At 47.9% G+C, this 22,924-nt stretch overlaps 12 protein-coding genes across 12 annotated transcripts; 7 read left to right on the top strand and 5 right to left on the bottom strand.

Annotated features, from left to right (window-relative positions):
* Positions 1–114: 114 nt before the first annotated feature.
* N7479_004423 (inositol monophosphatase family protein) lies at positions 115–1,176 on the bottom strand (the record flags this gene model as incomplete). The annotated part of the gene is made up of 1 exon (XM_057252120.1): positions 115–1,176. The coding sequence occupies one exon, from the start codon at positions 1,174–1,176 to the stop codon at positions 115–117; it is 1,062 nt and encodes a 353-aa protein (XP_057111445.1).
* An 872-nt stretch (positions 1,177–2,048) lies between these two features.
* lap1 (putative aminopeptidase) lies at positions 2,049–3,261 on the bottom strand (the record flags this gene model as incomplete). Its single annotated transcript, XM_057252119.1, has 2 exons — positions 2,049–3,029; positions 3,085–3,261. The coding sequence occupies 2 exons, from the start codon at positions 3,259–3,261 to the stop codon at positions 2,049–2,051; spliced, it is 1,158 nt and encodes a 385-aa protein (XP_057111444.1).
* A 699-nt stretch (positions 3,262–3,960) lies between these two features.
* N7479_004421 (uncharacterized protein) lies at positions 3,961–5,241 on the top strand (the record flags this gene model as incomplete). The annotated part of the gene is made up of 3 exons (XM_057252118.1): positions 3,961–4,333; positions 4,448–4,967; positions 5,037–5,241. 3 exons carry the CDS (start codon positions 3,961–3,963, stop codon positions 5,239–5,241), a joined length of 1,098 nt encoding a protein of 365 aa, XP_057111443.1.
* Positions 5,242–7,055: 1,814 nt separating this feature from the next.
* Positions 7,056–8,703, top strand: N7479_004420 (uncharacterized protein; the record flags this gene model as incomplete). Its single annotated transcript, XM_057252117.1, has 2 exons — positions 7,056–8,248; positions 8,526–8,703. The coding sequence occupies 2 exons, from the start codon at positions 7,056–7,058 to the stop codon at positions 8,701–8,703; spliced, it is 1,371 nt and encodes a 456-aa protein (XP_057111442.1).
* Positions 8,704–10,195: 1,492 nt separating this feature from the next.
* On the bottom strand, positions 10,196–10,411 carry N7479_004419 (uncharacterized protein; the record flags this gene model as incomplete). Its single annotated transcript, XM_057252116.1, has 1 exon — positions 10,196–10,411. The coding sequence occupies one exon, from the start codon at positions 10,409–10,411 to the stop codon at positions 10,196–10,198; it is 216 nt and encodes a 71-aa protein (XP_057111441.1).
* A 1,159-nt stretch (positions 10,412–11,570) lies between these two features.
* On the top strand, positions 11,571–12,293 carry N7479_004418 (uncharacterized protein; the record flags this gene model as incomplete). Its single annotated transcript, XM_057252115.1, has 3 exons — positions 11,571–11,640; positions 11,725–11,784; positions 12,073–12,293. 3 exons carry the CDS (start codon positions 11,571–11,573, stop codon positions 12,291–12,293), a joined length of 351 nt encoding a protein of 116 aa, XP_057111440.1.
* Positions 12,294–12,428: 135 nt separating this feature from the next.
* N7479_004417 (uncharacterized protein) lies at positions 12,429–12,758 on the top strand (the record flags this gene model as incomplete). The annotated part of the gene is made up of 2 exons (XM_057252114.1): positions 12,429–12,518; positions 12,558–12,758. 2 exons carry the CDS (start codon positions 12,429–12,431, stop codon positions 12,756–12,758), a joined length of 291 nt encoding a protein of 96 aa, XP_057111439.1.
* A 2,121-nt stretch (positions 12,759–14,879) lies between these two features.
* Positions 14,880–15,131, top strand: N7479_004416 (uncharacterized protein; the record flags this gene model as incomplete). The annotated part of the gene is made up of 1 exon (XM_057252113.1): positions 14,880–15,131. The coding sequence occupies one exon, from the start codon at positions 14,880–14,882 to the stop codon at positions 15,129–15,131; it is 252 nt and encodes an 83-aa protein (XP_057111438.1).
* Positions 15,132–15,536: 405 nt separating this feature from the next.
* N7479_004415 (uncharacterized protein) lies at positions 15,537–17,374 on the bottom strand (the record flags this gene model as incomplete). Its single annotated transcript, XM_057252112.1, has 7 exons — positions 15,537–15,863; positions 15,922–16,006; positions 16,067–16,236; positions 16,293–16,799; positions 16,848–16,929; positions 16,984–17,059; positions 17,110–17,374. The coding sequence occupies 7 exons, from the start codon at positions 17,372–17,374 to the stop codon at positions 15,537–15,539; spliced, it is 1,512 nt and encodes a 503-aa protein (XP_057111437.1).
* A 760-nt stretch (positions 17,375–18,134) lies between these two features.
* On the top strand, positions 18,135–19,858 carry N7479_004414 (tRNA-ribosyltransferase family protein; the record flags this gene model as incomplete). The annotated part of the gene is made up of 8 exons (XM_057252111.1): positions 18,135–18,284; positions 18,360–18,610; positions 18,672–18,755; positions 18,815–19,135; positions 19,191–19,248; positions 19,299–19,376; positions 19,427–19,614; positions 19,666–19,858. The coding sequence occupies 8 exons, from the start codon at positions 18,135–18,137 to the stop codon at positions 19,856–19,858; spliced, it is 1,323 nt and encodes a 440-aa protein (XP_057111436.1).
* Positions 19,859–20,425: 567 nt separating this feature from the next.
* N7479_004413 (thymidylate synthase) lies at positions 20,426–21,436 on the top strand (the record flags this gene model as incomplete). The annotated part of the gene is made up of 1 exon (XM_057252110.1): positions 20,426–21,436. The coding sequence occupies one exon, from the start codon at positions 20,426–20,428 to the stop codon at positions 21,434–21,436; it is 1,011 nt and encodes a 336-aa protein (XP_057111435.1).
* A 278-nt stretch (positions 21,437–21,714) lies between these two features.
* N7479_004412 (AN1-type zinc finger protein) lies at positions 21,715–22,677 on the bottom strand (the record flags this gene model as incomplete). The annotated part of the gene is made up of 1 exon (XM_057252109.1): positions 21,715–22,677. The coding sequence occupies one exon, from the start codon at positions 22,675–22,677 to the stop codon at positions 21,715–21,717; it is 963 nt and encodes a 320-aa protein (XP_057111434.1).
* Between the last annotated feature and the right edge of the window lie 247 nt (positions 22,678–22,924).

The raw sequence follows: 22,924 nt of genomic DNA, 5'->3' as shown, positions 1-22,924 counted from the left end.
ATAGTAACGATGCCAATGATATGATTATCTAGGGTATCAAAACCAACATGCAAAAAACAAGACCAAATAGAACCCCTCCATGCCATATACATATAAAAGAAATAGAAAAAAGAATCACAATCCCCGTGCCTCCCTCACAGCCTCCACAATCCTCCCATGAACCGAAGCCGGCCCAACAACCATACCATAACACCCAGCCAATGTACGACCTAGCGCACAATCAACCGGTTTCCCCTCAAGATCTGTAACGAGACAACCCAATTCCTGCACAATCAGCATGCCACCCGCATGATCCCAAATCTTGGAGCGATAATCTGGACTCAATGGCACCTTGACGAAAGCATTACACCCTCCTTGCACGGCAATGGCAACATAACGCATCTGCGCTGACCACAAATCCACCGGGTTTGGCCACGGGCAGCCAAGACTCGCCGCCACACGGGCATGAGCCTCAAGATCCTGCGTCTTCGCCGCACGGGTATCAATGAACCGCACGTCCGAAGCCCCAACCTGCGGGACACGTTCAAGCGGACGTGCCGGCAGCAAAGCGCCCGGACCCATAGGTCTGATGGTAGCACCCTGCCCGACAACGGCTGAGATCATCTGGCCGAGACCGTTGCGGTCGACGCGGTGTTCGGCGACGGGTCCTGACACCAGGAGATTAGGGCAGCCGAGAACGCCGATTTTCTGGATTCCGTTTTCGACGAGTGAAAGGCATACTGCATACTGCTCGCCGCGGATATAGGTTGCTGTTCCATCTACGGGGTCTAGAGTCCAGGTTCTGCTGGTGGGGGTGCAAGCGCCTCTTGCACCGAGGTCGATTAGGTCGAGGAGTTCGGAGTGGGAGCGTGGGGTGTGGAGGAGAGCTTCGCTGTCTGGGTCATTGAGGTGGATGCTGGTTGCTAGGTCCCAGGTTCTTGCAAGAAGCTCGGGATTTGAGCGAAGGGCTGTGGCATCTTCTTCGCCAACGATGTCGTCGTCTGGGAAGGCATTGTGGATGGCTGCAATTATTGAGGCTTGGGCAGCGAAGTCGGCAATTGTTACGGGCGAGGAGTCGCTCTTGTCAAGGGCGCCTTTATCGACTGCAGAGAGGAGCTCTTTTGTAAGGAGGGCTGCTCGTTGTACGGCTAGGCTGGCGAGTTGGAGCTCTTTGGCGTAAGGGGTTGAGGAGATCATGGTGGGTAGGTTGAGGTCGGTGGTTTATGTGGATGGTTTGGAATGATTGACCCCGAAGAAGAAGATTTGGTCGACTGGAGGTAGAAGTTCCAATTGGAAGTGACAAGTCTGAAAACGGCGAGTTTACTTTTTGGACAAGATGGAGGGGTATCACGTGCGACATCGGGAAGGTATCCCTACGTCATATTTGGATCTAGCCCCTGTTGAGGTGGAGTGGACATATACAAATTTTTACTACTAGTACTATATCGAATCTGCTTCGAATCTACGAAGTACTACATGGGGCAACTGCAAATTGTGGGTGATATCTGCCCAAAAGACTCCTTCCTGTCCAGGCTACAAGTCCGCGTTCAAGGGATATGGTGACGGTCCTATGTATTTTATCCAGAAGGGAAAAAAATCCCGTGCCTGTCCTGAGGGGAACACTCGGGTATCGCCCGGAGGTGGAGAAATGTCGGATGATTATCATTCTCGTAATTGAGTAGCTATTTACCACGTTGTGAGGAGCAGATGTAATCAGACAAAGAAAAAGATCAGCTTCCTCTACGGCTGTACTAATGCTAGTGGGTACCCTATATTTCGATTACAATTCGCATGCCTGAGTGCTCCCGAGGTCGTATTGGAGTCTAGTATGAGCCGTTCAGACCGCCTTGTGCTTGAGTACAGAAGGATGAATGGTTCTAGATTCGCCAGGTTTAACAAGTCATAATCATTCAATTGAGGATATATAGGGTATAAGCCCTCAAGACGGAAAATAAAAATAAAAACAGCATCGGGTTGAACCTCAATGTACTCTTAACGAGAGAGCCCACCTGGGCAGCTCGGAGGTATATCACATAAAACGCCGAATCCTCATGTAAACCAGCATAAGATCAGAAAGGAGCAAAAGCCAGCTCGTAAGCAAAAGCCAAGCTCATCTTCGCATGCTGCAGCATATGATCGAAGCTCAAATACTCGATCTTATCCTCGGTAGTGTGGATCCTCTTATCGGAGTTCTCAAACTGAGATTCGATCACAAATGCAGAGGGGTATCCATACCGACTAGCAGAAGCATGATCAGAGCAGGCATAACCACACTTTGTCTCGACATAAGGCACATCGCAGTAGGTAGTGATAACCTCCTTAATGAATGCAGTAAGTCCAGCATCGACATAGTCGATAATAACACCCACAGACTCCTTCTCGCCAGCATCCAGAGTACCCTGAACATACCCAGTCATATCCTGCTGGAGCATGGCCTTGATGTTCCGCTGATTCTTCTTATATTTAGCATAGACAGCCTGCGATCCGAGCAAGCCACCTTCCTCGGCAGAGTACCAGTGGAACTCGATGGTGTTGCGGGCCTTTCCGTGGGCGATAGTCTCCGACCGCAGCAGGGCACGAAGAGCTTCGAGGATAGTAACTGTTCCACTGCCATCGTCATCTGCGCCGGGCGCAGCCAGGATTGAAGGCAGGAACAGGTTGATGCTGTCCTGGTGGGAACCGAGGACGACGGTATTATCCGTCTGGCCGGGAATGCGGGCGATGATACTGAACTGTCCCCAAGGATGGTCAAATCGCTCCACGGTTGCACCATGGTCGCTGGCGCCAGACTCGTGCACTGCAGCAGTCACTTGGTCGAATAGCCAGGTTGCTGACTCGATTCCCGTTTGTGACTTGTAGTAGCGCGTGTAGAAGGATGTGAAGTGTTCTAGGTTACTTCTCATGTTGCTCTTGTCGAGAGTTTCAGCCAAAGGCAGAATCTCGTGTGAGTGCTCCATCGTTCCTGGGTAGTGGACTACCCGTGTGGTGTGGAGGGTTCCGTAGGAGCCTGATTGGTATTCCTCGGTGACATCGATGAAGTTCACTCCATCCTGGTGGGACGTTAGCACTATGGCATGATTTAATTCGAATCAAAGCTTGGCTTACTAGCTTGAGCGACCATTTTTCTTCTTCGGTTACCCATCGTGTCCGGTATGGGGCAAGTTCGATCAGAGACTTAGATTGAGGGTTTTGGACAATTGAAGGTGCTAGAGGTTGTTGCTCTGGGTTGACCATAGCCATGGCAGTTGCCGTTGCACTCAGCGCAAGAGTGAGGAACTTCATGATGAAAATAATGATAAGAAGAATAAACAAAATACGAAACTTGGAGAGGGTCTCAGGTTTCTTTTAAAAGCTCTGGGAAGAGGTATCACGCGCCCTGCGCCAAGCCATTTTTGGACCCCGCGCGCTAAAAACACCGAGGCTCTGTATTATTCTTAGAACGGAAAGACTTCCGGTGTATCCGATTTTTAGAATCTCAAACACATTACTATATTGGCTCCTCAATTTATGTCCAAGGTGCCAAAATCCAGGGCCTTGAAAAGGCACAGGCGTGGGGAATTGAAGGGGATTGAAAAGGTGGAGAAAAAGAGAAACTCCACTATGACTGCGCCGTGACTCACAGCCCTGCGGAGATAAGGCTCATTGATTATTTATATATGACCTATTCCATAACTATACAGCCTTGGAGCTAACTAACTCTACTACGGAGTACGGAGTACTAGTGTTTACTTTGTACAGCCTCGATATATTTTTGCTCCACCTTCTGGTTCCTGAATTCCAAATTCCACACCCAAATAGGAAATCAGGGCTAGGGCTATCAGTCACCCACATTCCACCAATCAGCGTCAATCCAGTTGTCCCGTGCAGACAACCTTGCGTCCGACGGGGTATCATCTCTCCCAGGTCCTTATCTTGCCCATTCCTATCCTATCTTTATCCCTCTTTCTCCCTAGAACTGTTGCTTGAATTAGACCGTACATTATGGCTATCCATCCACGCCTGCGCCCAGAGGGTTCGCAAGGGCATCTGTCGCCGCAACAAGCCCTAGCCATCTCCACATGGACAGAGCAGCATGCAGTAGTGTCCCTGCAGGACTTGTCCCTGTCGGACTCAGCCCCTGCAGCGAGGATGCCGCCCACACCGACCCCGACGCGCTTGGGTCTGCGTGGGACCACTGTTTCGCTGTCGATCCCTCTCGACGACGCGATCCCGTCGCAACCAGTCAAGGTCGAGTCCCGTCCCCCGACAGTCAACTTCCGACGTCGGGAGCCTCTGCGCCGAGATGGCCTCAAGACCCGGGAGGCTCTGCTCAAGGGTAAAGACGGCAGCCGTCGGAGACAGCGCTGGGAGAACGGTACGTTGTATATGCACTAGATAGGCCGTGGTGAATGCCGATTTCTTTACCTTTTTCCTGTTTGCTTTTGGCTTTGGCGCAGGTTTGGCAGGAAAATGCTGACCAGACACTAAGATCGTCTGTTGCACAACCCCTGGGCGCAACCGCCGTCTTCAAAGGACTGGGATATCCAACCTACCTATCCTCGGCATGACCCGATGCCTTATTATCTTGCGCCCCTGTGGGATGTCCATTATTCACATGTGGTGGATCATCAGTCGGCCGTGAAGGCTGCTGAGCGAGCTAGTGAGAAGCATCAAATTCCAAAGGAGCTGAGATTAAAGCTGAAGCATGCGCGTGCTGCGCATGGCATGCTCCGAGATCTGGAAGATGAGGTCCGTACATTTATTCAGAAGTGGAACGAGAGGGAGCTTCTGCTTGAGAAAGAGGGCTTACGGGATGCCCCCGACAACTCGGGTAGCGACGACTCGGAAGATGAGATCGTCTTTGTCGGCCGTAATGGGCAGATGCACGACTCGCCCGAGCGAAAGGAGAGGCTACGTCTACTCCGAAAGGAGATCAGCTCTCACAGTGAGCGAGAGGGTGAGAAGATGGTGCTTGAGACTCTGGCTGATGATCGTGCCGCTGGATTCGGGTATGTTTGCGTTTTTTTTCTTCTTTCTTTCTTGATAACAAAATTGCCTAGTCCACTGACACTTCTTAGTCGCTGGCTGGTTCACTCCATCGCATCCTACTATGGATTGCACACTTGGTCCGTCACAGTAGAAGACCGACGAGAAGCCTATGTGGGCTTCCGAGCTCCGATCCCAGGAAGCCGTGTCGGACTCGTTTCTCACCCAGCTTGCCATTCGGAGTCATCGATCAAGCCTGGCGAGGAGCTTCCTCGGCCTCTCTATGCGCAGATATGATATAGACTGCTGCTTTCATGCTTCTCACCTGTCTTCCAGATTGGACATATATTTTAGTTTTCCATCCAGGGTAATGTTGACGGACATTGTAATCATCTCGGCATGAACGCAGACGCGGGTGGTCTCTCGGCGGTCTCTCGGCTACGTGTGATCGTATATAGATTTTATTGGACATATTTTCTTCGCAATTCAGGCCTCTCACGTAGCATTGATGCAGTGTTGATCAATTGTCGAGGTGACTATGATCAGTGGGGACTATGAGTTCATCATGTTTGTGTTTGCTCAATCAGGCCGGAGTGAAGAATTCGAGTGGGATAGAACCTCCTTTCGTTCTCGCGACGTACATATGTAGGTATAGTCTGTGCGCTGAAACTAGCCGATCCTATGTCGTCATGCTAAGACCCTGTTAAGAAGATTAGATAGATCGTACGATCGGAAGAATGTATGAACTCTTTAATTGTTGAGGGGCGACCTATCCAGGAACAGATCGGATCTTCTTATGGCGTGATATATTCTATATACATCCACTGTACGGAGTATATATAGTTAGGGATGTGTATACTCCGGATGGATGATCTCGGCTATTACTGTCTCCACCACACAACGATGGATCGGAACGGACCGCGGGGTCCACGGTTTCCTAAGGTTCTCATGACGTCTGAAATATGTACATGTATGTAGAAAGGGATGCCTTTTCAAAACTAGAAGTTGTGTACCCTGTACTCAGGATAATGTATATAAGAATTTTCAAGTGCTTGGACCCTAGAGGGCTCGAGCCCTGAAATAACAAAAAGAAACACTTCAAGTACTTAAGTATCTCCCTACAACATACGGAGTAGATACGGAGTACAGGGAATCTCGTGTCCAGACCAGTTCGATGCAGCCCCCCGCAATCTCACTGGCTCTTGCTGGGAAACAAAAAGCAAAAATGGGGATGAAGCCACGAATGAGGATAAGACACAGGCACTATCACACAACGCATAACGCACTAGAGAGTAATTTTATCACTTCTTATAGGTAGGATTTATTAATATTCACTCATAGCCCCCGGATGTGAAGCTGGCTGGTGTTCTTTTCATCTTCTTCTGTTTCTATTTGTGCCATAGTTTAAGATAATTGGTTTTAGCTGTGTGGCTCTCGTAAATAAATTCTTTGATAGTGTGTGGGTGCGTATGGAGTAGAAGAACAAAGAGTCGGGTACCAAAAAATGACGAGTTGAACATTCTCCATTCCCCCCCCTCAATGTTCTAAATACTTCCCACATTGTGACAGTCCAGTTTTCTACATTCTCTCTTACCTGATTTTTTTTTGGCTTTGAGTATTCGAATTTCTTTTTCTGTGACTTTGCTTTTCGTCTCTTTTACATTTTCCCCCCCCTTCCCAATTCCAATTCCCCTATTTATTCTATATTTTTGTCTTCTCAAACAGGAAATCCCCCACCCCTGCCCTTTTCCCTTTCGATCATATGATTCTCACTCTTATTGTTACTGTATCCCTGATAATAACTCTGGGGATATCTTAATGTTCCTTGTCAATTTTATTATTCCCTCTGTACCCCATGTTATGAGTATCTGACCCCTCCTTGACTTGCGGAATCAACCGGACTATCTACAGGTCCAAACGCCGGGTGTGATCGCTTTTACTCTGATATATCTTATTTGGTCAACCACACCACCTGCGGCTTACTTACGGCTGATTTTGACCATATTCCTGGCTTATATCCGCTTTTTCTACCCTTCTTCGCCTATTTCACTGTAGATCAGTGAAACACATACATATACACACCTATAGCCCAAATCGGCATCGCAACCACTATGGGCTCCTATAAATCCTGCCAAGCTGGCAGCTACAGCTCAACAGACAGTTCATCCTCAAAAAGCACGGCAGCAACAATTCACAGCGAGAGAACAGTCCCCAAACCACACAAAAATGACTGGGTCCCCAGCTCAACCCGAAGACACACCTACAGATCCGAAGCTGAAGCCGAAGTTAAGTATGAGAGTCGCGAGCAACGCCCTCGCTCCTCAACTTCAACCTACGCTTCAACAACAAACTCCATAGCCGAACTTGATCCCGAGCCCCAACAAACCGAGGCCTCAAGCCCCCACGAGGGCCGCTACTGCGTAAATGAGCGGCAAGAATTTTATCCACTAGATGCAATCCCCTCAACACCCTCATCCTTCGCGCCGCTCTTCCCGTCTTCGCGGCGACTGCTTATCCGCCACGACGACACAACCATCGACGGAAATATGAACTTGCGCGTCGACACGCCCGTTCATCTCCGTGACGGCTCCCAGCGCGACGTTATCCTCTTCCACCTGCGCATGTACGACCTCTTCTCGCGGAAGTTCTCTTTCAGACGGTACTGCCGGGACTCAGGGCGCGAGGTGTGCCATTCTGCGAGGCGGGAGGTCGTGCCTGCTCATGAGCGAAGGCCTGCACTGCGAACCTCATGGAGTAATGTTTTTGCTGGGTTCAGGCCTGGTTCAGCAGGTTGTCATTGTCAGCCGAATGGGGAGCTTAAGAGGCAGGATTCGGGGCATGGGGCTGGCTGTCCCCATGGGAATAGACATGGACATAGCCATGGCCATGGCCTTGCTGCGGGGGAAGAGGTAGATGAAAAGACGATCGGGGAGGATGAGTTGGAGAAGGAGAAGGAAGGACAGTGCACTTTGCCGATACTGGGTGAGACAATTTTGCTCGAATTCTCGAATTATGCGCATGTCGAGCTACGCCGCAAAGGACCTGGCTCGACTAAGAAGTATGAGTTCGAGTATTGGTCCACGAAGTACCAGTGGCGGAGGGAGGTCCGCAAAGAGGGTGATCTGCACGAAGTGTCTTATTTCTTGGTTGACACGCGCACTTCCAAGACTATTGCTCATTTGGTTCCGGATACGTTGGCGCCGTTGGAGGTTGTTGAGGAGGAAAGTAAGGGGGGTTGGGTGCCACCCTCTTCATTGTGGATCAGTGATCCTGAAGTTTGCAAGACGATGCCTGATGTTGCCGAGTAAGTTATGTTGAATCCCTGCTCTACCCCTCAACCACCTGGCCCGTTTTGCTCTCTGGGCCGGGCCTTCACTCTATTTGCTTTTTTATTTTGTTGTGTATTCCCCCTCTTTTTTTTTATTATTTTGCCTCTCTTTTCTTTTTCTGTGGTTCGTATGAGGGGGGTTGTGGTTCGTGTACAATTCACCAACGCATCCGCCATGCGAAATGCACTATAATATCCCTGCACAAAGTGATGATGAGACATGAGGCTGATGGATTCGTTCGCTTTTTCCCAGTGTGATTGTCGCAACAGGGATAGTCGCGCTAGTTGACGACTGCATTCGTCGTCGCTGGCATCACGAGCGGCGTCCGTCCTGGATCCTGCCCGCTCAGCACTCGTTAGCAAAGAGTCTGGAGCGCATGGGCCCTCGGCGCCTGATCGGCCAGGTATTGCAGCGGAGAGGATCCGCCTAAGCGACACAGGGGTTATCGGCTCCAAGTCCAGACAAGGATAATGTATGATGAGACGAACTTGATGGATGAGTTGGTCCTGCATTAGTCGGGATATTTATGGTGCACGGGATTTGGTCCTGCATTTAATGACTTAATGATGTTAATGACGCAGGATATGAATGTTTTGTTGTTCTTGCTCTGGTTTGGCTTCTTCTTGTGGATGATTCTCGTTATGCTTCTCTATGTTTAAAATTTTTTTTTTGTTTTTTTTTCTTTTTCATCCTTCCATCCTTTTTGTTTCATCTTTCTTGTTCGTTGATACGAATCATCTCGATGTAACGGGACTCCGGGGGACTTGAGAAGCCTAATTCCGGGCGATCCTCTAATACGGATTTGACAGGGGATCAAGCAGGCTTGCAGATTTGGGCATTTTAAATATTACATGGATTATAGCCGAGCATGATAGCTTACAATTTCATTTCGCATCCGAAGGGGTTTATTGCTATGCTGGCGTTGCATACGTTGAGTCTGACCGCTTCAAAAAGTGAACCATGGTTCAATTCTTGAGCTAGGGCTAGTTTAATTATGCGAACCATGGTTCGACTCTGGAGCTAAAATGTCTCGTGCTCTGTTGACCTATTGACCTGTGAACTAAATGCATGTACACCCTACAACCTCACCTAAGATTTTCCTCAGAATGCAGACAGGGTGAGAAATAAATAGACTAGCGCGCCATATGAAGAACCCTGGAAGCTCAGTACTATTGTTTGGGGCTCATGATCGATTGGCTCTGGATGAATCTTTTCTTTTTAGCGCGAGTAACAGCCCAAAGAACACCCTTGACCTTGCTGCCTTATGGGAAATTCAAAGAAATAGCCAATATAATACCCGGTATTCTTTTAAGATGCCGGTATACTGGTATACTATGTCTACTACTGTAGGTACCTACATTGTACGTGGTACTTATGTAGTCTACTGCGCAGCATACATGTAATAGATGTACATCAACAGATCAAGATTGGGTGCGGGGCAAGCCCCTCAATTCGTTTTTTGTCATTTCTTTTTTCTTTTTTCTAAACATTTTAGACGCCCTATAATGTGCTGGCCTAGTCCCCTGTCGACCATCGGCTGTTTCTCTACGTGTTTCGTGCATACTCGATGTTAGCCGCATTATTGAGAACCATGGTTGAGGATATTGAACTCTGCATGAATGCCCAACACATCTCTGGCAAAGTGAACATCCATTCGCTCCGACGGGAACATTCAGCCTGTCTTTAAAAAAACAATAACAAATGAGCTGTCGATGAATTTCCTTCTATGGGTATCTCTGCACATCAGGGCGGTTAACCCGACGGGACTAGCCGACAACATGAAAATGAACCAGGGGGTTCTTGGCCGTATCTTTGTTCGAGATCTCTGCAACACATGCTTTCCTGACGCCTTTCTGACGTTTCTCCGGCGGAAATGCCACCCATCTCGCCTCATTCCATCGCTTTGTCCCTTTTTTTCTCTTCTATGTTAATCCTAGGCCCGACAGCAACTGTTCATGCAGGGCGGCCCGGTCTGTGGCTTTGGAGGTGCCCAGCAACCCCTTCCAAGTCAACAATGTGTGAAAGTCGACTTTCTCCAAAATAGTCATGATCTCATTCATCATGATGAGCTGGCAACACTTTCCAATGCGGCCCAACTTGGGAGTTGAATCTACACTTCGGGCATCCTCTACATCCATGACTTGAAAAAAACAATTAAACAATAAAAGCTATGACACCAACGCTGTGTCCACAGGCTCCGCTTTTTGGGCAGAGATCACCTACAGCTCTCTATACCCCTCATGCAGTCTCTCATGGTTGTTCCAGAAGCCCGCCGTTCCGCCGATACGGTTTAAGTCCATGCGCAAACTAATCTCGGGAGATGATAGTATTTTCGTTTTCTTTTGGTTTTTTTTTTCTCCTGACCTAAAGTACTTGTGCTCGAGTGAGGCAAGGAAGAAAAAATAAAATCCCAAAAAAAAAAAAAAAAATCCAAAAGGAAAATCGCATGCAAATCAAAAAAGAAAAACCCAACGTGGGGTTCTCTGACTTGTTCACTTTTCTATCCAATCCGCATCCAACTTACTCCCGAAAAAGATGTCATTTACTCTGGGATCCTAGGGGAACTGGCCAATATCTCCTTGTCTGTCATAGAACGGGAACTAACTTGGAAACATCCGGTTTTGCCCCTCTTCCTTCCATAACCCTTACGTGCTGTCTAGCGTTTCTTCAAGGGCTGTTTTTTGCTTAGTCGGCGTGCGCCGGGCCGTTCCAGGTTGCAGCCTCAAAATGATCCGCATACTTTTCCTACGCCTACGTTCCTTGACTGGTGGATAGGGAGGGGGGATTTGGCTGACGCTGTGTCATGTCCACATCGACATGCATAAGCCCCCTCTGTTAGGTTTGAGGGTTAGGCTCCTGTTTGTTCCCAGGGGGAAAATATTTTAAAAAAAATTTTTGACAAAAAAGAAATACCAAAAAATTTAGAAATTACAAAGAAAAAAAAAAAAAGTAACAACGGGGTGTCTTTTCCTGGCCTTGAAGATATGGCCCACTGTTTATATGACTCCCCGCTCCCCATGTCGTCCAGGTCTAAAAAGGTCATTGAAAAATACATTTAAGAAGATCTCTAGAGATTCCAAGCGAGTCCAATTGACCTCGTCTGATCCTGTTCTTTCTTTTATATCTTCTGGTTTTCCCTTGAAGTCCGACTTGCTTTTCTCTATCTTCATCTTCAATTGGGTTATTAAACGACACTATCGTGCACTCATATCCTCCCCGCCTTCTATCCCACTTCATACCATCTCAATCGCAAAGTTCAACAGCTCCTCCGTTATCCCATCCATTTACGAAGCAGCAATGTCTTATACTACCAGTCCTCAAGGGAATAGCGCTGGCAGCCGGCCCAGTTGGCAGGATCAGCTCCAGGGTAAGCCATTGGAATGCGTATTCCAGCATCAGCAGCATCAAATTATCTCCCAAATGACAAGAATACCCGACTAACCGTCTTCAGATCATTGCACACGCACCAAGCTGTCTCCTCCTGTCTTCAACATTGTCTCCGATCGGCGAGGTACTTACCCGATTTCCAATCCTCCTCCTCCTCGGTCTTCATCCACCGTCTTCCCATTCTGCAGAACGTGATTATTTTATTTACCCTCCTATCTTCCGGTCCAATACATATATACACAGCGTACCTCCATCCACCGCTATGTGTCTCGTGTGTGGGCATTGCAGGAAGGGAGTGGAGTCTTGCAGAAAAAGACGGAGAAAAATGCCCCCCTCCTTCACTTGTACACCGACTTTTAGTTTCCGAGCTTTTGACAGTGGAAAGCTAATTAGTTTTATCTCGCCATTGCAGGAGGTCGTACTGCCTGGTCCAGTACCGTCACCGTCCAGGGCCAGAATATCGCCGCTCGTTACTGGTATGATGGTCAGTTTATCAACAATGCCAAAGAGGACGCCGCCGAGGTGGCCCTCAAGGCCCTAAATCAGCAGCCCCGGGCTGCTACTGTCTATCAGGGTCAGCTGTTCCCGCAGGCAACCTCGTCCGGCTATGGTCGCGGAGCTGGCGGCTTCTGATCGTATTCTTTCTTTGAAATATTTCCTACTAGTCTTGGGTGGCATTCTCTTCACTTCTTGTGTTTTTATCAATTTGCTTGGTTCTCGATTCTGACGTTGATCCTGAACTCTGTTGCTCTTCATTTTCCTGGTGTGATGGGTGCTTGTTCTGGTTTGTTTCCCCCCTGTTGTGAAGGGCCCTCGGGGATCCACAGGTCCCCATCCGATGCAAAAACCCATACCTTTGTTGTCGCGTTGCTCTCTCACTTGCGTTTTTGACTGCAGGAAAAAAAAACATATCCCCTTCACCGCAATCTTCTCCTCCCACCTCTTTTTTTCGTGTCGACACCCTTTTCTTCCCGAGTCCCTTTGATGCATGCACTATCCCTCGTCGACAACACAGCCACTGATTCCCAGTTTCTGCAAGTCCAGCTCACAATGACTCACTGCAATGCAGAGTCTATGTCATGGACTCTGGTGGGATGATTCATGATTCTTGACATCAGAAATACGGGCAAATAATTAAAAAAGATTTAGAAAAAATGCACCATCCACCATCCCTGCCCCGGATGACCACTTCCAAATGCAGGTCACTACCTTGTTTCGCATTTGTGAAACCTCAGAACCAGTCGTGACACACCACACCCCAGATCCCGACGGATCAGGTAAAGGGTAGGGTTTCTGGATGTCGTCAGGCCTCGTGTGATGCATTGCGAATCAGACTCTCTTTTGGCTCTTTTCAGCGCCCATCCCTCCTCACATACGTGTCTCTCTGGGGGTGCACATATGTATTCCTTCAGAGACATCCCAAATACGTTTTTCTGCAACCAATTATTGTTTTCGCTCACCGGATTGGGGTTCATACATGCCGCCTTTGGTATATGATTCGTCTCTACTCTTGCTGCTGTGCTGTCTACGTTGATACAAAACCTGAAATTGGGCCAGAGGCTTACTGCCACTTGATGAGAAGCGAGGGGCTCGGGTCTCATGCATCATGTCAAGTGACTGCTGTTTGTCCCTACGAAAACATATGACTTGTCATGCTCAAGCGGGTTCGATGTCATACCCGGGACAATTTCCAATCGCTACTCTCTGCTACGCGGTTCGAATAGCAATTCTACCTTGTGGCATTGTCGACAAGTCTAAGGTGGCATTTTGAATATCTGTTGCCCCCTGCTGCTTCATTCTCCCTGGAGCTATGGACAAATGCCTGTGTCTGTGCCACCCGGGATGCACAACGACTCATCCTAATCTCAAGCGCGATGTGACATGGCAAATTTGGCGATAGAAGCAGTTTGGCACAAAGGGTCACGAGGAGTTAACCGGATTAAAACAGGACAAACATTTTTCATTTTTCGGGCATCTACTTTGTCTAGAACTTGGATTTGGATTTGATTTACGTTTCGTCTGATTATTCGATACGTTTTGCTTCGTTTTGTCTTTCCTTGGTTTAAATCGAATGTATGCGCCTAGCGGAGGGAGTTTCTTTGGTATCTGTTGGTTCTTGTTAGGCTGTGTTGGGTTTAAGAGGTTCTGACACGGGACTGGACCAGGGTTATATATTACGTTGGTATCATATATGGATTATACTGGACTCTTGGGACTGTAATGGTCAGGGTTTAGTTTCTATCAGATTGTTTTCTTTTGTTTTTCATTATACGATTATGGAATATCTATCGACAGTGCTTTTATAAATGAATTCTTCCCTTTTCTCTTGATTTCCTATTAATGATGGGTATACTTATGAAATGGACCCATAATTCATGACCGCCGGCTGGAACAGACTTGCCCCTTTCTAGAAAAGGGCGTTGTACATGCGTACCCTCGTTTGAGGTACTGTTGATCATCGCGGGTTCTTGCCGCATTGGCCTTCCGCCCGAAATTACACATCCGCGGGTAGCACAACGTTGGCCATGTGGCTAGCCAAACATTAATTTCCGACACATAGCGGCCGAGTTGGGCAGCATTCAAAATGACCGAAATTGTCTTTTGGGTGAAATAAGCCAAATACATTGTATTTAAAAAAAAGAAAAATATTATAAATATCAATTGATGCTTCGAAATATATATATCTCTACAAAAGTACACTGTAGAGTTGACGTTGGCTGTTGGTCAGTTTACTTTGGACTGAACCGTGGAACGCTGAACTCTAATAACTAGCAACCCTAATTGTCTATTTTGACCAACTCATTGCCGATAGGCCTCAATGAACCCGTGGACTCAAAGTGCTATATAAAGCATCTAAGAATAGATGTTCTCAGTAATTAGGGTTAGCATTATACGCAGTGTGTTGCTAACTAGAACTGTACATCATTGTATACCCCAGGCTACCAGAGTGATACTCAGCCTTGCTCGGGCGGTGGCTATGTCGATCGACTTATACGAGACAAACCAGTGAAAATTAAGTCAAGACGTAAAATACTTTCAGGCCTAGGTCAGATACCTGGTGTTCGAGCACGATATAATTAATTATCCCATCGCTAAAGCCAACCGCATACCAATCTACCTCAAACCAAGCACTTCCACCTCTAAAATATCCAATCAATCCGAAGCATCAAACAGCTATCTGTCCCATTTCAAGCAGATCCTTTCCGCCCAAATATTACTATGTGTTTTGGATCATCGCGTAGAGAGACATCTAACTCTCTGCCCCCGCGGCCCGCATACTACAGCCATGGCGCCCACAGCCAGCACAAATACAAGGTTGATGATGCATATAAGAAGAAGAACCATCGCACACACCGAAGCACTTCTTCTTCTGCCGGAGCCGTGATCGCAGGAACGAGTGGAGATGGAGGTGGAGGTGGAGGTGGAGGTGGAGATGGAGGTGGCGGTGGCGGTGGCGGTGGCGGGTGCTAGATCTGGGGCTTGATACGGGCGTTGGATGCTGTTATTGATTGTATGACGATGAGTTATTGACTACGAGATATATAGGGCTCGTAGATCTGGAATATGATTGGAACTTGTAAATTTAGTTAGACAAGGGGCACATTGGAGACCCAGCCGGCATGTACAATACATATATTTAAACCTTGTACATTACTCCGTGCGTTAGATAACAGAGCTGGAGTTATCAGTTTGCCGTCTGTACTCTATATAAAGCAACGAAAATTTGTAAGTTGCTATTAAAATTAATTATTTCAGGCATCTATTTGTTTGAGACTGAGATGCATGCAGTCCCAACTTCGTATACAACATGTATACCCTGCAGCTCGTAAACTGCGTCCTATCAACTTTCACCACAAATTCTCCAGTCCTACCAATCTAATACGCGAAACTCTTTCCATTTCTTGCCCCATCTCCACGGCGATTGCGCCACCCGTAGTAGAGCCTCAATAGAATGCAACCGGCTGTCACAAAGAAAAGCAATGCTGCATTTGTCCAATGACCGGTCGGATAGCCGATTTTTGCCTCGTCACTTTTGTAGATCCAGACACCGACAATCTGGCCTGGGGCACCAAATGATATGTTCAGTGCAATTGCGAGTCCCGCACCGGCTGTTGAGCTGATATTGGAGGATAGCCAGCCTAGTAGAGGTGGAATGCAAGCAAAAGCGCCACTGGCCGCGACTATGAGGCATCCATAGCGGCTCTGGGGCTTGGGTTAGTTCATTGACTTGGTACTCGCTTGGCATGATTGGCCGACTTACTAGATATGCATTGGCAGGCAGAACTGCGGAGGCGAGAAAACCAATTGCCCCGATGAAAGAGGATATGGCTGAATGGAGACCACGGCTGAGAATTAATGGTTTCAGGTTAGTAATTGCGTATGCCTCAGAATGAAAGACATTTTACCTGTTGAAGTAATCTGCGGACCAGGCCACGGCTATAGTCACAACATAGGCTACCGCGTATGGAGGCACGGTCATCAGCTGAGCACGGAGATTGGAGTATCCCAGACCAGCAGTAATGGCAGGTGTGAAAAGAGAAAGACTTGAGAATGGTGTGGAGATGCCGAAGTATACCTTTTGGCTGATGAGTATTTCAAAAACCGACTGAAGGAAAGGCCCAGAAAACATACCGCATAATGAGCATACAATCTCCAATCAGTCAGCGTATCCTTTGCGTCTTCCCACGACATAGCATGAGCAGATCCCTTAGAACCTTCCAAAACCAACCTCTGCGCAGCAAGCTCCTTCTCCTCAGCAGTAAGCCAACTAGCAGTCTCTGGGTAATCTGGCAACAAGAACCAGACTAAAACAGCAGATGCACACGACGGGGCCCCCTCAATGATAAACAGCCACCTCCAAGCAGAAAGGCCATGAGTGCCATTCATATGACCCACACCAAATGCAATTGCACCGCCAAATGCTCCAGCTAGTGTTGCCGATGCGAGAATCAGGGCTACGCGGATCGATCGCTCGGAGTTGCGATACCAGAATGTGAGGTAGTATACGAAGCCGGGGAAGAGACCGGCTTCCATTACGCCAAGGAGGAATCGGAGTCCTGTTACTTGGGCGTAGTTGTGGACACCACCAAGACCCATTGTTGTTGCGCCCCAGGAGAGCATGAGGAAGGAAATCCAGCGCTGGTGATTGTTAGTGGAATTGTAATGGTTGGATTGGTTTAGACGTACACTTGGGCGGAGCTTCTTCAGGAAATAGTTTGATGGGACTTCGAACAGTGCATATGCGATCAGGAATACCATGAGTGCAATTCTTTTATACGTAAGCGCTTTGAATACTCGTGGTTGATCAATAGTTGCTACTCACGTGAACTGATACGAAGTCATATTAGTCTCCGAGAGAAGATCATTGTGAGTATCCGCATTCAGAATTTTGGCATTGCCTATATATTTTAGCTTCAAGTCTATCTGATATCGGGGTCTGGAGACATACCAATGTTAGAGCGATCAAGATAACAAAGCAAGTAAATTGCAGCGCACAAGGGGATGATGCGTGTATCTTGTTTCCAGACTAAAGCTTTTTCGCGTGCCTTGAGAGCATCGTCAACGACATCGGGGCTGGCAAGCTGCATTAGGGTCAGTCCTCTTGAGCTTGCACACCGTAACAACAGAGTAGGCTCTATAATTAGGAAACAAGGAATGAGAAAACATACCTCTGAAGCATTTTCAATATCTTGCATGTATTTTTCGGTTTCCATATTGACAAGATGTCGCCTAGGTACACAAGAGAGTTGTGTCGGGAACAAGAAAATCAGAAAAGCAGTGTTTTTTTTTCTTTTTTTTTTCTCGCTTTCTTTTTTCCCCCGTGTGATCTACCTTCCCCGGGCTGATGTCCCCCGCACTAGGGCGACTCGGCCTTCTTCCGACACGCCTCACCGACATCGGGTATCCTATTTCGGGACTAGACCTAGAGCTTGAATTGTTGATTTCTTTGTCTAAGCGACGCTTCGTACTTCATACTCTGTACGGAGTACATATTTAGGTGATATTTGATTGGCGGCTCTTGTTACCCCTGAATTGGGGTTTCCCCGAATCTCCATATTGGGATCTCAGGGACGCCTAGGGTCGATTTCAAAAAGACTCAACACATGGAGCATTACTGGGTAGTAACGGGCAAGGTTATCATTAGCACTTGAGCTATTGAGTAGTATTTCTTGAGGTACATACCTAGTTTGCAGGCTATGAGTTAGTTTTGTCGGGAAGCAACAGTATTCACCAGTTGTTATGTTTAATCGCAACTGAGCTGAAAATATCTCCAACATTGAAATCATAGAGCATTGAAGATATTTACAAGGAGTACGGAGTATATAGAGATACATTCAAATACATCTTTTATTTGTGTATAACATACTCCGTAGAGCGCGTGTTGTATAAGCTCAGAGGATGCAAACCAGACAAACAGCTTATCAGATAAAAGTGGCCCTGATCGCGTCGCAAACACTTAAATCACCCCTCCCCATGCTATGCCACCGTCTGCTAGCCAGGCGCCCCGCTAGAACATTATATTCAGCTCTGTCCATACCAATTGCAACTATGTCAACCACCACTGCTCCCGTCCGCAAATCTATGCCCTCCGCATTAACCTTTGATCGCCACGCCAAATGCTCGGTACGTCCTTGTGGCATGACGGGCTATTTAAACCCTATTGTAACATATATCTGATGCGTGATATGGTATAAATAGACAACAAAGGCCCGTGCGAGTACCCTCCACCTTCCTCATGGCTCAGTCCCTCTGCCGATCTTCATGCCCGTTGCGACACAGGCATCTCTCAAGGGCTTAACATACGACCAGCTACGAGAGACGGGGTGCATGCTGTGTTTGAATAATACATATCACTTAGGTCTGAAACCCGGCCAAGCGGTACTAGATGCGGTGGGTGGAGCGCATAAGTTACAAAGCTGGGATCGGAATCTCTTGACCGATAGTGGGGGGTGAGATGAACTACCCTCGTACATTGATAGTATGTTACTAACCGGGTATGTTGCTTCTCAGTTTCCAGATGGTGTCACTTCTTCAGTTGGCCACTGTTACGGAGGAAGGAGTGCGATTCCTTAGCCCGCACGATGGCTCGCCAATGTAGGTGACTTCGTTGTAAACTGTGTGGCTGAACATCTGAAATGCTGACTTTTCACCAGGTTACTGACTCCCGAACACTCTATTTCTCTTCAAAATTCTATCGGATCTGATATTATCATGCAATTAGACGATGTGATTGCAACCACTTCCCCTGATCATGCTCGCATCAAGGAGGCTATGGACCGCTCTGTGCGATGGCTAGATCGGTGCATCGAGGAGCATAAATATCCCGAGCGACAAAACCTCTTTTGTATCATCCAGGGTGGCCTGGATCTCGAATTGCGAAAACAGTGCTGTGAAGAGATGGTGGCGCGAGATACACCGGGAATCGCCATTGGAGGTCTATCTGGAGGTGAGGCGAAGGAGGAGTTCTGCAAAGTGTACGTGCCTCTACATTCATGAAACAAAAAGACCGAATGAACTGACCAACCAAAGAGTGGATACATGCACTGACATGCTCCCGGAACATAAGCCCAGATACGTCATGGGCGTGGTATGTCTTTCTGAATTGGTTCTTCTGCCTTGGCTAATCGCAAAAACTAGGGATATCCCGAGGATATTGTTGTAGCCGTGGCTCTTGGTGCAGATATGTTTGATTGTGTTTGGCCGACACGGACAGCGGTAAGCCTCAACATGCCCTCCAGTTTGGTCTTTGCACTAACATTAATCAGCGCTTCGGTGATGCTATCGTCTCCTCTGGGACCCTGAAACTAAGCCATAAATCGTTCGCCAATGATTTCGGTCCAGTTGAGGAAGGCTGTACTTGTACTTGCTGTCGTCCCACTGACCAAGGTGGCCTTGGGCTCACGCGAGCATACATGCACCACATCACAGCCAAAGAGACCGTCGGCGCTCATCTGTAAGTGTGGACCAACCGCAATATCTTGATTCTGTTCTAATACTTCGACAGTTTGACCATCCATAATGTTCATTATATGTTGACCATGATGGGCAAAATCCGACAGGCCATTATCGATGACCAATACCCGGCTTTCCTTCGCAAGTTCTTTTCCGATATCTATGGAGGCGATAAATCGAAGTTCCCTAAGTGGGCAGTAGGTGCTCTGCAGGGAGTTGGAGTGGACTTGTTGGCCGATTCATGATGGCGTAATCATTGGTTTTAATCAAATAAGATCTTAATGAGATTTTGATAACGATAGATTCACTTCACGTTATAGAAAAGCGTGTGTGTCCATTCCAGCGGTGTTAGACTGACTGAACATAGAGTGCATCTCATCAAATATTTACAGAGCATAAGACATGATTCCTCTATTCTTGAGCTATTATTATTGTTAGAATAATATGTAACGGTCAGAAATATCTATAATTAGCAGTTTGTTGAAATCTTATATATGGGCTTCAAAATGGTTCTATATGTCAGTATCAATGTTAAGCTTCAGGGAAGAAATTATTGTGTGTGTACCCAAGCAATGCAGCGCATGCTAATACTCATAACAGCGAACTAACAGTTGATTGGATAATTCCTTGAATAAGTTGATTGGAGGACTATAAAATACGAGATTCGCACGTGATCACGTGTCGCGTCGACGCGATCCACTGATCCCCAGATCCCTCCTCTCCATCGTCTATTTGGTACTTTAAGTGTCTCTCTACTATCAAATATCAACAGAAAATTTAGTATACCGTCTCTCACTAATTCCAGCTGCGCCATGACTCAAGACCAAGTCGCCGCAGCCCCCGCGGCATCCTCGCCGCCACACGATCCCTCGCACGAAGAGCACCAATATCTCAACTTGATACGCACAATCCTCTCTGAAGGCGAGCATAGACCTGACCGCACTGGCACTGGCACTCGATCAATTTTTGCACCGCCACAATTACGATTCTCTCTCTCAAAGCCGAATCCAGAAGGCGGCGAGCCGATCCCCGTCTTGCCCCTCCTCACCACGAAGCGAGTTTTCCTACGCGCCGTGCTCGCCGAACTCCTCTGGTTCATCTCTGGCTGCACCTCCTCGCTCCCACTTTCCGAGGCTGGTATCAAGATCTGGGACGGAAATGGAAGCCGCGAGTTCCTGGACAAATCCGGCCTCGGTCACCGCGAAGAAGGCGATCTAGGACCCGTGTACGGGTTCCAGTGGCGACACTTTGGTGCCGAGTATGTCGACGCCAAGACAGACTACACCGGCCAGGGTGTCGACCAGCTCAAAGATGTTGTGCACAAGCTCATTCACAACCCTTTCGATCGCCGCATCATCATGAGCGCGTGGAACCCCGCTGATCTGAAAAAGATGGCTCTGCCCCCGTGCCATATGTTCGCCCAGTTTTACGTCTCGTTCCCGCCTGGCATGAAACTCGATGAAAAGACTGGCCGTCCATCGGAGAAGGGTACCCTGTCCTGTGTCCTCTATCAGCGTTCTTGCGATATGGGTCTTGGTGTGCCCTTTAATATCGCGTCCTATGCTCTCCTCACTCATATCCTTGCGCACGCTGCGGACCTTCATCCTGGAACTCTTATCCACACTATGGGTGATGCCCATGTCTACCTTGACCACATCGATGCGCTCAATGAGCAGCTAGTTCGGGAACCAACTGAGTTCCCCGAGCTGCGCATTAAGCGTGATGACCGGGGTAGCGCAGTCGTTGATGGCTGGAAGGAGGATGAGTTTGAGGTCATTGGATACAAGCCTCACAAGATCATTAAAATGAAGATGAGCGTTTGATTATATAGATTTCTGGTTCTAGTTTGCGGACACTGTCCGAGTGACGATATTTGTATGATACCAATTATCCTGTGATTTATGCCACAGGCCTATACATATTTTGAAATAAAAAATAGCAATGCATTCAAAGTCCAAGTCTATATGATCAGCAAATAAACCCATAGATGGTTGGGGCAAAACATGCTCGCAGGTGTATCAGGCTGTGTATATGCTCCGAAAAGCAAAAAGCAATATTAAAAGATTTAAAAAAAGAGAGCAATTAAATGCAAATAAATGCATCAAGCGCTTTTGATAACAGCCCCAGCGCCACGTAGCAACACGATCGAGTCACCTTGCTTTACCTTCCCAGCACCAATAGCCTCCGAGAACTCAAGGAACTCCCCAGACTCAACATGGAAGATGCGCAACCTCGAATCCTCCCCATCAACCCGATTATTCAAATTCTGAACCCGCAACTTCTTCGCCGCGTCATCAAGCACACGCCCAACTTTCCACCTTGAATCGAAAAAGAAATCCCCAGAGGGCGGCTCTGCAGCCTGCGTCTCCGCGGTGCCAACAGTATGCAAATACAGCCTCTTATCCATAGGAACCGAAGCATCCCCCTTAGCTGACCGCTTAAGGTTATTGACAGCAACAGCACGCGCAGCCGGACTATTCGGTTTGGGCTTCAACTTCGGTAGAGCAGGCAGCAGGGTCCCCTTGGCAGCGGCTTGCTGCTTATCGCGGCCCCAAGTGCGTACACGCGAAAACATAGACTTTATAGTATCGTTTGGCGAAGAGGCATTGCGCTGGCGCGTGCCTAGCGGGGTAATCTTGGCGCATTCGTGTTCTTCGCGGAGACGGTGTTTGAGGCAGTACTGGTGGTTGCACTGGGGACAACGCACAGCAGGATCTTTGAGGGTGTTGATGAGGGTTTTGCACTGTGTATGGGCGCATTGGTCGGTGTTGTAGATGGATGGCTTTTCGGGGGCGGTGCGGTTTTCGTGGCTCTTGTTTGTTCCATTGCGGCGGCGAGCCCATTCGCCTTCGCGAGGACATTGGTGCGCGGTTTCGGTCCGGTGATCTAGACAGTATGTACTGTGGCAGGATTCACAGCGAAAGGGGAGGAAATCTAGCTGGCCGCAGTACTCATATTGGCAGTGTCGGCCTAGGGATTCCAGGTCTGTGTCGGCCATTTGCGTGAAGGTTTCGTTTTGGTCACTGGAGGGACTGCGCCCTTTAGATACAGTTATGGGGGGCATTATTGAGCTCAGTTATCTTTGGACCTGAGGATAAGACGCAGGAACTGGAGGAATGAACTAGAGATTCGAGTATGTGATCTGATAGAACGCGCTGGCACAATCGCCATGTGACTAATGTGGAGAAGGTTCTGGGCTTATCTAACGGAGTTAGTGTTCGGAGTTAGTCCATGGAATGAGCCATGAATATGTATCCATGGTTTCATGATATAAGGAAACCATCTATCTACCCGTGGACTAATATAGAACA

Source organism: Penicillium vulpinum (assembly GCF_028829585.1).
Source record: "Penicillium vulpinum strain IBT 29486 chromosome Unknown utg000002l_segment0_segment0, whole genome shotgun sequence".
Lineage (NCBI taxonomy): Eukaryota > Fungi > Ascomycota > Eurotiomycetes > Eurotiales > Aspergillaceae > Penicillium > Penicillium vulpinum.
The sequence above is the reverse complement of the archived record's forward strand: the minus strand, read 5'-3'. Positions and strand labels throughout refer to the sequence as shown.